The sequence below is a fragment of the Camelina sativa genome, chromosome 11 (assembly GCF_030686135.1).
Source record: "Camelina sativa cultivar CO46 ecotype springtype chromosome 11, ASM3068613v1".
Taxonomy (NCBI): domain Eukaryota; kingdom Viridiplantae; phylum Streptophyta; class Magnoliopsida; order Brassicales; family Brassicaceae; genus Camelina; species Camelina sativa.
Genome location: NC_141890.1, coordinates 9,242,466 through 9,257,180, shown reverse-complemented (window position 1 = coordinate 9,257,180; position 14,715 = coordinate 9,242,466). Strand labels below are relative to the sequence as shown.

At 37.1% G+C, this 14,715-nt stretch overlaps 2 protein-coding genes across 6 annotated transcripts; both read left to right on the top strand.

Moving 5' to 3' along the window:
• Positions 1 to 1,241: 1,241 nt before the first annotated feature.
• LOC104722684 (cysteine-rich receptor-like protein kinase 19) lies at positions 1,242 to 5,111 on the top strand. Of its 4 annotated transcripts, none has more exons than XM_010440888.3 (8): positions 1,242 to 2,565; positions 2,708 to 2,749; positions 2,866 to 3,006; positions 3,100 to 3,221; positions 3,702 to 3,912; positions 4,004 to 4,241; positions 4,308 to 4,461; positions 4,555 to 5,111. In XM_010440888.3, exons 1-8 carry the CDS (start codon positions 1,410 to 1,412, stop codon positions 4,870 to 4,872), a joined length of 2,382 nt encoding a protein of 793 aa, XP_010439190.2. In that variant the 5' UTR covers positions 1,242 to 1,409; the 3' UTR covers positions 4,873 to 5,111. The 4 variants fall into 4 exon arrangements, 2 of the variants coding, with proteins under 2 accessions (XP_010439190.2, XP_019087858.2); XR_015572676.1 differs by having other exon boundaries at positions 1,259 to 2,565; positions 3,146 to 3,221; XM_019232313.2 differs by lacking the exon at positions 4,308 to 4,461.
• A 4,712-nt stretch (positions 5,112 to 9,823) lies between these two features.
• LOC109125161 (putative cysteine-rich receptor-like protein kinase 20) lies at positions 9,824 to 12,943 on the top strand. Of its 2 annotated transcripts, none has more exons than XM_019232315.2 (7): positions 9,824 to 10,740; positions 10,872 to 11,009; positions 11,097 to 11,218; positions 11,614 to 11,824; positions 11,919 to 12,156; positions 12,237 to 12,390; positions 12,483 to 12,943. In XM_019232315.2, exons 1-7 carry the CDS (start codon positions 9,861 to 9,863, stop codon positions 12,798 to 12,800), a joined length of 2,061 nt encoding a protein of 686 aa, XP_019087860.2. In that variant the 5' UTR covers positions 9,824 to 9,860; the 3' UTR covers positions 12,801 to 12,943. The 2 variants fall into 2 exon arrangements, with proteins under 2 accessions (XP_019087860.2, XP_087331863.1); XM_087475737.1 differs by having other exon boundaries at positions 9,876 to 10,686.
• Positions 12,944 to 14,715: the final 1,772 nt, after the last annotated feature.

Sequence of the window (14,715 nt, the reverse complement as noted above, 5' to 3'; positions counted from 1 at the left end):
GATAGTTTTCTTGTCGTATGTTAAACACTCTGTAGACTAGGAGACTCCACCGACATCAATTACTCCCATCCTTAGGACTTTTATCTTTTTGATTGATATTACATTCCTGAGACTGTTTCGTTTGTTCATGCTTAGAATCGTCCATGGTTTCACTTATTCTTGTTCGCTTCTTGTCATACATTTTCGTTTCTAGTTCTGTGACTCTTTTCCGTTTACATTCTGATCACTCTAGGATTGTTAGACATAAAAACACTCTTTTTGAATTGGCTTAACTTGTGATTTCTTGATTGCATCTTGAGTGGTAGCAACATCCCATTTGGATTGACACCTTAAATACTTCAACTGCATAAGGTTAATTGAACCTGCTAGGATATACAAAAATCTTAGTATCACGGTAAGATTGTGTTTCAATAGTGAATCATTGTTTAAGGTTCATATCATTAGATAATTGATTTTATGCATACACGTATTTCCTGGATCAAGTTCATGGCACTTGTGAGTTTATTTAAATTCACGTTCGCGTTGATGAAATGCGTGTCCATGATTCTGGGTTTGGTCGTGTTGAAAATTACTACATATGAATTCGTGTAGTGAATAATTGCTTCCGCTGCAATTTTATAAGTTTAGGTTTATAATCGGGTAATTTATGAAAAAACCTCTCTTTTCTCTCCCAAAGCGACAGTACAGAAACCGCTTTTGATCTCTATAGATTTTGGTCGGCGCTGACTTCTCCAGCGTCAGTCGGCCCCTTTTCTTTAATTCCAGTCCTTTGATTTTTTATTCTATATAGTTTTAGATAATTGTTTCGGCAAATCCAGTTCTCCAATTCCTCATCCTTTACTCTTTTGGCAAGATAGTGTCAATCAACTTTACTGGTACCATTCTCGACTTGTATGGTGTTTCATCACACCCAAAATTCACCGAGAGTCTTGCATTTGAGGCGTAAAAGGGTTTTGTCGTCTCTGTCTCTATCACGGTTGGAACTTTCTCTAAATTCGCGTTTATATTCTCTTCTTCTGAAAGAGTGTTATCTAATAACAAAATGTTTATAAGCTTAGACTACCACATATTTTTATTTGATTGGCTACATAAATTTAAAAATAATTAAATTTAATTAAAATATTATTAATTATTTTTCTTGACCGGTCGAATATGTACAATAATCATGCTCTAATAGATCTAAAATTAATTTTTAATTCTAAGTTTGAAAATAAACGTGGTGGGATTTTGCACCTGAAATAGAGCAGAAAAGTTTGTCCGAATTATTTTTCAGTGTTTTTTTATTAGAGCATTCTTACAAAGTAACCGTTTACCTTGACTTTGAATTTTCCTCGTCACTCTCGAAAAAAAGCCTCTGTTTCACAGAGAAGCAAAATTCAAAATATATTTCATAAATCGGATTCTCAGCAATGATAAACACCAATCGAAGGAAACTAATTATGTCTTCTCGCGCCTCTTTCATCTTCCTTTTCCTTTTCTCCTTTCTCATTAGCTTCAAAGTTTCTGCTCAAAATCCTATTTACAGATCCCATATCTGTTCCAACACGACAACTTTCTCCAGAAACAGCACTTTCTTCAAAAACCTCAAATACCTTTTTTACGTTCTCTCTTCCCCCAGCATCTCCTACTCCACCGGATCCCAGAACGTCACCGTGGGGGAACCTCCTAACAGTGTCACCGGACTTTTCGATTGCAGTACAGTTGTCTCGCCAGAAGTTTGCCGTAGCTGCGTCGCCTTTGCCGTCAAGGACACCTTAATTCGGTGTCCGATTCAGAGAGAGGTCAAGCTCGAATACTATCAGTGTACGCTCAGATACTCTGCCTTCAGAATTTCTGCTCAAAATCCTACTTATATATATCATATTTGTCCAAATACGACAACTTACACAAGTAGCAGCACTTACTTTACCAATCTCATAACCGTTTTGTCATCTCTTTCTTCCCGTAACGTCCCTTACTCCACCGGATTCCACAACGGCACGGTAGGACAAGCCCCCGACAGGGTCACCGGGCTTTTCCTCTGCCGTGGTGACTTGTCGCCGGAAGTTTGCCGTAGCTGCGTCACCTTTGCCGTCAAAGACACTTTCAATAGGTGTCCTAAGGAGAGAGAGGTCGTGGTTTATTACGATGAGTGTATGCTCAGATACTCTAACGAGAGTATACTCTCAACCCTAAGCACCGGCGGAGGAATGTATATGTGGAACACCCAAAACGTTACATCTAACCAACTTGACCAATTCAAAGACTTGGTTGGGTCCACTATGAACCAAGCCGCCACTGAAGCTGCCAACAGTCCCAGAAAATTCAGCGCAAGAACAGCCAATTTTACTCGGTTGCAGAGTTTGTACGGACTGGTTCAGTGCACTCCTGATCTGACGAGGCAAGACTGTTTGAGTTGTCTTCAACAGAGCATCAATCAGTTACCTACTGACAAAATTGGGGGAAGATTTATTATGCACAGCTGTAATTCAAGATACGAGCTTTACGTGTTTTACAACGAATCCGCCATTACAATACCTTCACCACCGCCACCACCACGGCCGGTTTCTGCCCCTCCTCGACCTGGTCAGTGCTCTGTTTTTCCTTAATTTAATAGAAAGTTTCATCCTTTCGACATAATTTCGCTTTGCTATGTGTCTTACATGATCTAATCTCTCTTCTTCCTCTGTTTCTTTCCCCTGATTTCTCGAAACACCGCCAATATCAGCCCTTCCACCGACTTCAGCTCCTTCTCCACCACCACCACCTGGTCTGAACATTCTATTTTCCTTTGATTACATGTTTCAGCACAAGTTTTATTATGAGACTTCCAAAGATATGCTAACACAAGGGGTGATCTGATACAAACTATGTATGTCAATACAGGAGGAGGCAAAAAAACCTCCTTCATAATCACCGCTGTTGTTGTTCCAATCACCGTCCTTTTTCTTCTCTCCGTAGCTGTTTTTAGTTTCCGGACTAAGAGAAAAAGGACGATTCATGAGACGACAGAACCACTAGCTGGAGGTAAAGACTCCAATGATAAACTATCTTTTCAGTTCGGATGAATAATTTTGTTGTGCTCTTATCCTAATTAAGCTGTTGAGGTTATTTCTACAGATGGGAATGATATTAAGACTGCAGGCTCACTTCAGTTTGATTTTAGGGCAATTGAGGCAGCAACAGATAAATTTTCGGAAACTAACAAACTCGGTCAAGGTGGATTCGGCCAAGTCTACAAGGTATTATTGTACCATTGTATTTATCTACAATTTTAATCTCTGGAAACGGTTTCTATGCTGTGTAAATCGTTGCCTTATAATTCTCTCAGTTTAAGTCAAAACACATCATGTTGGCTTAACATTTGAAACCAATAGAGTGGTGAAGTTTTTGACAAATTCTTTACATTGTTTGTAAACCACAGTAACGTGTGTGTTTCACAACAGTACAAATGATGACCTCCCCCTCAATACTCTGTTTTTCCCCTGTTTCAAATCAAATCTCTCACACATATGTTAAGCATTGAGATATATGGGATTAAGTGCAAACAATCTTTGTAAAATCGTTGTGGAACAAAACAAACTGAAATAGTGGCACTTGATTACTTCTTCATTTTCATATTTAACTTTAGACCCAATCCATATACTTAATTATCTTTTTTTCAATTGTTACGAATACTAACTTGCAGCCTTCCCATATTTAACAAGAAATTACTCTTGTAGGGTACATTTCCTAGTGGAGTACAAGTTGCGGTGAAAAGGCTATCAAAGACGTCAGGACAAGGTGAAAGAGAGTTCGAAAACGAAGTTGTTGTTGTTGCAAAGCTCCAGCATAGAAATTTGGTAAAGCTGTTTGGTTATTGTTTAGAAGGAGATGAGAAAATACTTGTCTATGAGTTTGTGCCCAACAAAAGTCTTGATTACTTCCTCTTTGGTCAGTTAAATTCAATACTTAGCCTAAGATATAATTTTCAAATTGCTTGCCATTTTTTGTTAGACTAACATTGTAAATACAATTTGTGTAGACTCTACAATGCAGAGCCAGCTTGACTGGGCAAGACGGTACAAGATCATTGGAGGAATTGCTAAAGGCATTCTTTATCTTCACCATGATTCACGACTCACAATTATACACCGTGATCTCAAAGCGGGCAACATCCTTTTGGACGATGATATGAATCCGAAAGTTGCAGATTTTGGAATGGCGAGAATTTTTGGGATGGACCAAACGGAAGCCAATACAAGAAGAGTAGTTGGAACTTAGTAAGTATTGCTCTTCCCATTCATTTCATTTATTTCACTCAACACAAAAACTAAGACTTGTGGCAGTGGTTACATGTCTCCTGAGTATGCGATGTACGGCCACTTCTCCATGAAATCAGATGTATATAGTTTTGGGGTCTTAGTTCTTGAGATTATAAGTGGCATGAAGAACAGTAGTCTCTATCAAATGGATGGTAGTGTTGGTAACTTGGTTACATATGTGAGTATAGAGCCTTAAAACTTCTTAAAAAAAATTAATGCTTTCTTTGATTTGACGAGAGTACATATTATGAAAATTTTGAATGTTTAATAGACTTGGAGATTATGGAGCAATGGGTCGCCGTTAGAGCTTGTGGATCCATCCTTTGGAGATAACTATCAAATAAATGTAATTACTAGGTGCATCCATATCGCTTTACTCTGTGTTCAAGAAGATGTTGAAGATCGTCCAACTATGTCAGCAATCGTCCAAATGCTCACTACTAGCTCGATAGCTCTCGCCGTGCCTAAACAACCAGGATTTTTCTTTCGGAGTAGGCATGAACAAGTAAGAGAAGTTGCTACATCTGTGGATAGGCTTGCTCCCTGTTCAATCGATGATGCTTCCATTACTAGCGTTGCTCCTCGTTGAATACAAACTATATTCACTAAAATTAAGCTGTGCTATATGATTCTAGACTTTCTTTACATTCTAGCTGCAATCCTTTGTAATGGGTCTTCAAAAGTCTCTCTTAGACACGTTTTGCCTCTCCGTTCTAACCATGCTTGTGTGAAAGGCTTCACTAATATGAATTAAGTTAGTGAGTGCTTAGACACCCTTATAAATTTTTTCTTCTTTTACCAAAGAGAATGAACGAGCAGATTCTCTCATTTAGTATGTCCTCTACATATCTGAATGAAAACACATTAAACTAGCCACACCGTATTTGATAATTTTCTCCATATATAGAAGCATAGAAATTGTCTCTGTAATTTTAGGCTGTAAACTATATAAAGCTATATATATCTACTTAAAATGATTTTAGTTGGCGTTTTTTTTCTGGGCTTTTGTGGCTTTGGCATCACATGTTCTCACCAACACCAAGACCAATCAAGGATAAATTTTTTTTTTACTTTGAAGCTCAATTGATGACTTCCTAGTAAGATTATGATGCAACACTACAGGTTATGAAGAATGCGAAACAGAGAATCATTACAGTGCATGTTAGATACATCAAATAATGTTTGCATGTTTAGCATATTTGGTTTTTATACATATCAAACTTAGCCCTGCTTTCAGCAAGGGCTAAGACATGTGATCGATACAGAACAAGCAAAAGACATGCTAGTAGACCGATCAGGCTGCAATCTCTTGGCTAATGGATTTGGCTTGGATCTGACCCTAAAGACAAATCGTGGTGGTTGAGGCACATGAAGAGTAATTGAAGTATTAGTGAGCATATGAAATACTGTAGACATCGTTGGACAGTCACAAGGATTTTCTTGAACATATAACAACCTGATGTGAATACATCTAATGACTTCATTTCTATCATAATTCTCCCCCATGGCTGTGTCTACTGAAGATACATTGTGTTGACAGAATTGTAAGACTGACAACAAGGTGTGAAGGAGCAACTAGTGAAATAGATAAGAGAAGATCACATTAACAGAATCCTCTCAAGGTAATGAAGTTGCCAAAGTCTCAGTTACAACATGAAAGACATGAAAGCTTGAAGATCATCAAGTGCAATAATAGAGAAAGCTTGAGTTCTATAACTCAGTAACAAAGGGAGAGATTGAAGATATATTGGTGTTGTTACTGGTTATTAGACTCAAGAGAGATGATCAAGAAGCAGTGAACAAATCTGATACAACCATGGGTACAAACACAGAAGCAGTGAAAAAGCTGGAGCTTGTGTAACCAGCTACAGACACATACACAATGATTCCTCAAATAGAGAATCAGAGAATCTACCTCAGCCAAGACAGCTCAATGTGAATTCACATGGAATGAAGTGACATGCTGAACCTTGGAGTCATTGTGAAGATCCAAGAAGTGAGAACTCAGACAAGATATCCATAATCAGCTGAGGAACCTGAAAGCGCTTCAGAGCAGAAAGAAATGAGCAACTGCATAATATAACAGAGCAAGATATATACCAGTTGAGTAAACCTGAAGTACAACAGAGCAGACAATGTTTACTGGTTGTGTAGTGCAACATAGCTGGAAACAAGGTAAACCTCGTGAAGAGGTTGTGTAGTGAAACAGAGCGGAAAAGCTTCAAGTTGCAGCAAGCAGTGGAGCGGCTGTGTCAGAGAAGCATGCTTGTGTCATATATGTACGATAGGAACAAAAGCATGGGTCAAGCTGAAAAAAAAGAGAACAAGCTTTTACCCAAAAGTCAATAGGAAGAAGCTTGTGGAACCTAGGGTTTGTGGAGAACTCTAAGAGGTATAAAAGGAAGAGGTGGTAATAAGAAGAAGCATACGCACCCTAGAAGCATGTTCTGCCGAAACTTCTAATGGAAGTCAGAAAGTTCAAGTTATGTGGTGGAACATTTCTGTCGGCGGATTTTTGTCAAGTGGTTGTAGTTCTTATAACAGGAGCGGATTAAAAGGGAGTCTGTTAAGCATATATGGGTTTCTGAAGATTTGGGTTTTCTAAAGATCTGGGATTCTTGATGAACTGGGTTTTCTAAAGATCTGAGTTTTTCTGAAGCTTGAAGAGAAAGAGCTGACCTCTAGATCCTAAATGTTAAAGCTAAGAGGAAACATGTATGTTTGTCCCGTGTCAGAAGAAAAGCAAAAGTTCCATGAGCAAAAATTATTATGAAAATAATATCAAGTGGACAAGAATGCGTGACCAGCTGGCTTCTCAAGGAAAAAGAAATTCATAATGGAAAAAGTGTCTCTATTTCTGAATCTCATGGTGCTCAGGGTCAATTGGGTGATTTATTTAATGACTCTTTATATCTTAACAACAGCTTCAGCAAACTACGTGTGGTGAATTCGTGAAACACACACAAAAGTGTGATCATACCATAACTGATTTATGGACAATATTTGGGTTCACCCCTTGGTTCACCCTTTATAAAATAAGGTAATAAAATCTGTATACATTATTAAATTAGAAACTTAAACCGCTCTTTTATAAATCCAAACCGATATATAATTTCGTTATAATTGTAAAATCTAAACCCTAACCATCTCATTGGTAAACCCAAACCGACATATAATTTTGTTCTAATTGTAAAATCTAACTCTAACCATTTGTAAACTCAAATCGACATATAATTTTGTTATAATTGTAAAATATAAACTCTAACCACCTCATTTGTAAACCCAAACCGACATATAATTTCGTTTTAATTATAAAATCTAAACCAAGCTAATATTTAACTTTCTTTAAAATAAAAAAATACAGAATTTGTTTCCTTAATTTATTTTTCTTTTTAATTTAATTTTGATTTATTTTTTTAATAAAATATTAGATAGAATATTTTAATTGATTGAGAGGAGAGAGGATAAATACAAAGGTTCACCCCTAGGGGTGAACCTAAGTATTTTTCCTGATTTATTTCTCCAAAAATAAGAAGCACTGTGAGTTTCTCTTTAGTCTTATGTTGTAAAGTCTGTAAACTGTAAAATGGTACATATTTAAGTTTTCAATAGAAACTTGGGATCAAATTAGTATGTCCGGCAGAAAATGGATTGTTATAAGGGGGTTTGGTTTTCAAAGGCAACTCAGTCATATATATAGATAGAGTTTCCTAACATTAATAAGGAGAATTATTCTTTGTACAGGCTAGAGTGTTTGTGAAGGTGTCTCTTTACGCTCAACAAGTGATTATGTAAATCATTTGATCAAATAACTAATTTTTTAATCCAAATGCAAGTTAATTTTAAGATGGTATTTTCCCCAAAAAATTTTTGCTGTTTAATAAAAATGAAAAAGAAAAAAAAAATCGTTTACTTTGACTTTTTTGACTTCTTACTTATGGTCACAAACCATCGTCTACTTCACGTTAATTAGAGAGAGAGAATGACAAGAAAACTATTCTGTTTATAAATGAGAGAGCTCCATCATGTGAAACTCAAATCTCAAGGAAGTCGAACCATGTCTTCTTTGGTATATTCAACACAAAACTTCTTGTTATTCAAAATTTTTAGTTTCCGGTGATTTTATTTTTTGTTGAGATGTCATTGTTTTTACAATTTTTTAATAAAACACAAATTTGAGAAACGCACGATCCCTTAATAATAACTAAGGTTTCTAAAAAACAAACCTTACAAATTTATTAAATCTCTTAACTTTTGAAGCCAAGCTTCCACTAAACTCTTTTGGTTTAGACTTTAGAGGTCCAGAAAAAATTACTTTATTTTACAAAGTGTTGTTTTGACAAATTGCACCCAAATTAAAAAAATTAAATTATACATACATATCTTTATATATTGAACGAGTAATTAATTATTTAAATTTAATAAAAAGAGCTTCGGGGTAAGAGTAGAATAAAAAATTTGATGTTAAAAATCTATGTTGCATGTAAACTTTTTTTAAGGTCTGTTTCACGTTTCCGAAACGTTTCAGAAATAGAAACTCGTGGAAACACGAAAACAAGCCACGAAAACACGATTCCTAAAAATCTCTGTTTGGAAACACGATGGAAACTTCGTTTTTGTTTTGGAAACACGACGGAGACTTTTTTTTAGCTTAGAAACTTAATAAATAAAATAATTTGAAAATATATATTCATAATACATATAAATATATAATATTATTAGTGTTTTAATTCAACTATTTAAAGTTTATGTTTTGAATTTATGTTGTTTCAAATATTTTTATTGATATAGGTTTTATGTTTGATGTTTTATTATGTATATTTATATATATATATATATATATATATATATATCCAGGTATACATACGTTTCCAAAACGTTTTCATTTTTTCATTTTAGAAGATTATCGTTTTCCGTTTCTGAAACGTTTCGTTTCCACGAATCCGTTTCCATTGCAACCTATTTAAAAATCACATTGGAAATGTAAAGTGACATTCATTGTGAAAGAAAAAGTCTAAAATAACGTTCTTTGTGAAATAGAAAGAGTATTAACTTTTGGGTTTGATATCACCGTTGTAACGCCCCAGAATCGTCCTATGGCCGGACAATCTATGGACCGGTCTATGAATACTACGCTCAAGGCGACCGCCGCGATCCGACAGAGATTCCACCATCTAATCAGGTCCCTCAGCCAATTCACTGGAGATGTCTTCCCGCTGCAAACGTCCCGTAAACTTTTCAACCTGTACTACATATGTGGCGTTGTGTTGGCTCCAACTAAGCCAAGTGCCATTTCACTTGTCTTAGTACATCAAAAATCCCTTTAATTACTTAAGTACATTGTTACATTCAATAAGTGATTATGTAAATCGTCATTTAATCAAATACCTAATTTTTTCATCGAAATTCAACTTAATTTTAACATGGCCTTTTCCCCACAAAAAAGTTATGTTGTTTAATAAAAATGAAGTAAAAAAATCGTTTACTTTTGACTTTTTGACTTCCTACTTATGGTCGTCATAAACCATCGTCTACTTCACGTTAATCAGAGAGACAAGAAAACTATTCTGTTTATAAATGAGAAAGCTCCATCATGTGAAACTCAAATCTCAAGGAAGTCGAACCATGTCTTCTTTGGTATCTTTCATCTCCCTTTTCCTGTTCTCAGTTCTCACTAGCTTCAAAGCTTCTGCTCAAAATCCTAATTACCTAGGTCGTTTTTGTCCAAATACGACAACATATTCAAGGAACAGCACTTACTTCACCAATCTCAAAACCCTTTTGTCCTCTCTCTCTTCCCGTAACGCCTCTTACTCCACCGGTTTCCGAACCGCCACGGCGGGACAAGCCCCCGACAAGGTCACAGGACTTTTCCTCTGTCGCGGAGACGGGTCGGCGGAAGTATGTCGTAGCTGCGTCACCTTTGCCGTTAACGAAACCTTAACTTGGTGTCCGTATGAGAGAGAGGTTGTGCTCTATTACGAAGAGTGTATGCTCAGATACTCTCACAGGAATATTCTATCGACCCTTACGTACGACGGATATGTATTCATGCAAAACCCGAATAATATTTCTTATAATCAAAATCAAATAGAACGGTTCATAGCTTCGGTGTCCTCCACGATGAGCCGAGCTGCCACCGAAGCAGCCAAAAGTTCTAGAAAATTATGTGCGATAAAGACCGAATTGAACACATTGCAGACTTTTTACGGGCTGCTTCAGTGCACTCCTGATCTTACAAGACGGGACTGCATGAGCTGTTTGCTACGTTTGGTCGGTCGAATGTCTTTTGGCCGAATTGGAGCAAGACTTTTTAATCCGAATTGTATTACAAGGTACGAGCTTTATGCGTTTTACAACGAAACCGGCATTAAAACACTACCAATATCAGCCCTTCCACCTGGTACAGCTCCTTCTCCACCATCACCGCCGATTTCAATATCCTCACCACGACCTGGTCTGAACATTCTACTTTCCTATGATTAATTACATGTTTCAGCAAAACCTTATTTTTCAAATTTTCAAAGTTATGCTAAAATAAAAGGTTTATATTTGATGATCTGATACAGACTATGTATGTCAATACAGGAGAAGGTGGAAACTCATCTGTCATAGTTATCGCTGTTGTTATTCCAATCACCGTCCTTTTTCTTCTTTTCATAGCTGTTTTTTGTTTCCGGACTAAGAGAAAGAGGATGATTCATGAGACAGAACCACTAGCTGGAGGTAGACTCCAATGATTATCTTCTCATCTAGAATGAATATTCAGTTGTGTTCTTATCTGAATTTAAGCTTCTGTGGTAATTTCTACAGATGGGGATGATATTAAGAGTGCAGGCTCACTTCAATTTGATTTTAGGGCAATTGAGGCAGCCACAGATAATTTTTCGGAAAGTAAAAAACTCGGTCAAGGTGGATTCGGCCAAGTCTACAAGGTATTATTTTACCATTGTATAAGGTGTTTATCTACAATTTGAATCTCTGGAAACGTTTTCTATGTTGTGTAAATCGTTGCCAAACACCTTACCATTCTCTCAGTTTAAGTCAAAACACATCATGTAGGCTTAACATTTGTAACCAAGAGAGGTGAAGTTTTTGACAAATTCTTTACATTGTTTGTTTAGGCTCAAAACCACAGTAACGTGTATGTTTCACCACAATACAAATGAGGACCTCCCCCAGAATACTCTGTTTTATAATCTTTTTATAATCGCGTTGTCGAACAAAACAAACTGACATAATTGCATTTGAGTACTTCTTCATTTTCATGATAATTTTAAACCTAACTCTTATACTTATGAATCCTTTTAAAAATAAACTACTCTTACAGGGTACATTTCCTAGTGGAGTACAAGTTGCGGTGAAAAGGCTATCGAAGACATCAGGGCAAGGTGAAAGAGAGTTCGAAAACGAAGTTATTGTTGTGGCAAAGCTTCAACACCGCAATTTGGTCAAACTTCTAGGATATTGTTTGGAAGGAGAGGAAAAGATACTTGTATATGAGTTTGTGGCCAACAAAAGCCTCGATTACTTCCTCTTTGGTCTGTTAAATTCAATACTTAGCCGCCTAAGATATAATTTCTAAATTGCATGCCACCCTTCGTTACTAACATTAAGTACGTACGATTTGTGTAGACTCTAGAATGCAGATCCAACTTGACTGGACAAGACGGTACAAGATCATTGGAGGAATTGCTAGAGGAATTCTTTATCTTCACCAAGATTCACGACTCACAATTATCCACCGTGACCTCAAAGCGGGCAACATCCTCTTGGACGCTGATATGAACCCGAAAGTTGCAGATTTTGGAATGGCGAGAATTTTTGGGATGGACCAAACGGAAGCCAATACAAGAAGAGTTGTTGGAACTTAGTAAGTATTGATCCTTGCCATTTATTTGATCTATAGACCGTAATAAGTTTCAATCAACTCAAAATTAAGAATTGTGGCAGTGGATACATGTCTCATGAGTATGCAATGTACGGCCACTTCTCCATGAAATCAGATGTATATAGTTTTGGGGTCTTAGTTCTTGAGATTATAAGCGGCATGAAGAACAGTACTCTCTATCAAATGGATGGTAGTGTTGGTAACTTGGTTACATATGTGAGTATGAGCCTTAAAACTTTAATTTTTTTTCTAATGCTTTCTTTGATTTGACCAGAGTATATATTATGAAAATGTTGAATGTTTAATAGACTTGGAGATTATGGAGCAATGGGTCGCCGTTAGAGCTTGTGGATCCATCCTTTGGAGATAGCTATCAAATAAATGAAATTACTAGGTGTATCCATATCGCTTTACTTTGTGTTCAAGAAGATGTTGAACATCGTCCAACTATGTCAGCAATCGTCCAAATGCTCACTACTAGCTCAATAGCTCTCGCCGTGCCTAAACAACCTGGATTTTTCTTTCGGGGTAGGCAGGAACAAATAAGAGAAGTTGCTACATCTGTGGATAGGCTTGCTCCGTGTTCAATCGATGATGCTTCCATTACTAGTGTTGCCCCTCGTTGAAGACAAAACTATATTCACTAAAATTAAGTTGTGCTATATGATTCTAGACTATTAAGCTTGGACTATGAACAAAGATTCGTGTAAATCAAACTGTTTATTTTCTTTGTGTGCCCAGCATGTAGTAAATGATACTATGTTTTACATTTTGGTTTCCTTAAACAAGGATTTATCTCAGTGATCAAGGCATCAAAACAGAATAAGGAATCACGAGGTGAAGTCATGAAGCCTCGGATTACTCACACACTATGATATTGACGTCGGGACTTTCCTTACATTCTAGGTGCAATCCTTTGTAATGAGCTCTTCAAAAGTTTCTCTTAGACACGTTTTGCCTCTCTGTTCTAACAATGCTTGTGTGAAAGTGTTAGAGATAGAATCCCAAAACCAAAAGTAATATCAATAACCCTTTATTATAATAGGATAGAAACAGAACAATAACGTAGCAAGAGTAAAACTCTCCAAAGAGAACTAAGTTCTCTTACCTCGGCCTAATCCGATTGAAACCTCCAAAGCTCTCAATTGCTTGGATGAGTCTTACAACCTAGACTTCATCTCTATATATAATCAATCCTAAAGCAAAACCCTAAGAGAAAAGGAAATAAGAAAAATAGAAATAATCCTAAATAGCTAAATAGAAATATTCGTAACATTGCCGACCGCTCCAAAACAGCCTTGTCCTCAAGGCTGGATTCAAATCTGACTTGCCCTTATAAAGGCATTATCTCGCCATCTATAATTGTTTCATCCTCTGCCAACATCAAAGCTCTAAGAGACTTATAGGGACAATCATGTTGAGGGGAGTAGGGTTGCTTGCAGCGGAAACATAATCCTCTCGCCTTCATGTCGAGATACTCTTGGTGTGAATATTGACGTGTACCCCTTGGCCTATAAATGTTGCTGCTTGAACCAACCTAAGAAGATGTTTGTGTTAACACAACTTGTTTCTCATGATCAAGGGTTCGTAGGGAATGATTAGGAGTCCCAAAACTCTCTTTAAATCGCCTAACTGCCTTATCAGGTGGTTTGCCTTTGTCCCCATAGTAAAAATCCAGCTCTTTTTCAATAGACCGTGAAACACGAATTGCTGTTCGTAATTCTCTAACATCGTATGGACGAAATTTCACACGAATCTCCTCTTTGAGTCCGTTGAGAAATAACCCCAACTGAAGGTGTGGATCTAGAGAAGGAATTTGAGCTGCTCGAGCAAGAAATTCAGTGACAAACTCATCTACTGAACTTGTTTGTTGAAGGGCTGCTAATTGTTTGAACGGAGATGCTGTAATGTCTCCTCCAAACTGTTCCATCAATTCTGTCTTAAGCTGTACCCAAGACAGTGTTGGACTTTGCTGGCGAAGCCACTGTAACCAGTGCAGCGCATCGCCTACCATTACCATGAAGGCGATAGTTACTTTCTTATCAGGATGTGTGCCTTGAAGTGAGAACTATTGCTCAGCTTGTGCCAACCACCCAAGTGGATCTTCACCGTTGAAACTCGGAATCTCGACTTGCCGCACCACACAGAGGTTATCGTCTTGAGAAGCTTCCATCGTAACTTTCTGCTCCATAGAGTTACTTTTAACTGTAGAAGCTGACGAGAGGTCGTGCGAGTCGGAGGTAACCCCACTCTTTTGACCAGAACCTTGCATGAATTGCTTAAAAAGGATTTGCATCTCATCAAATTTGGCATATAGCCCATCGATCTTTGAAGACAAAACCTCCTGATTCTTTTCTAAAGTTTGAAGATTCTTAGAGAAAGTATTCTGATTCTTCTCTAACTCATCCAAACGTGTCTGTGCCATTCTTCAGGTCGTTTGTCTTTAGATTGGACCAATTGTTAGAGATAGAATCCCAAAACCAAAAGTAATATCAATAACCCTTTATTATAATAGGATAGAAACAGAACAATAACGTAGCA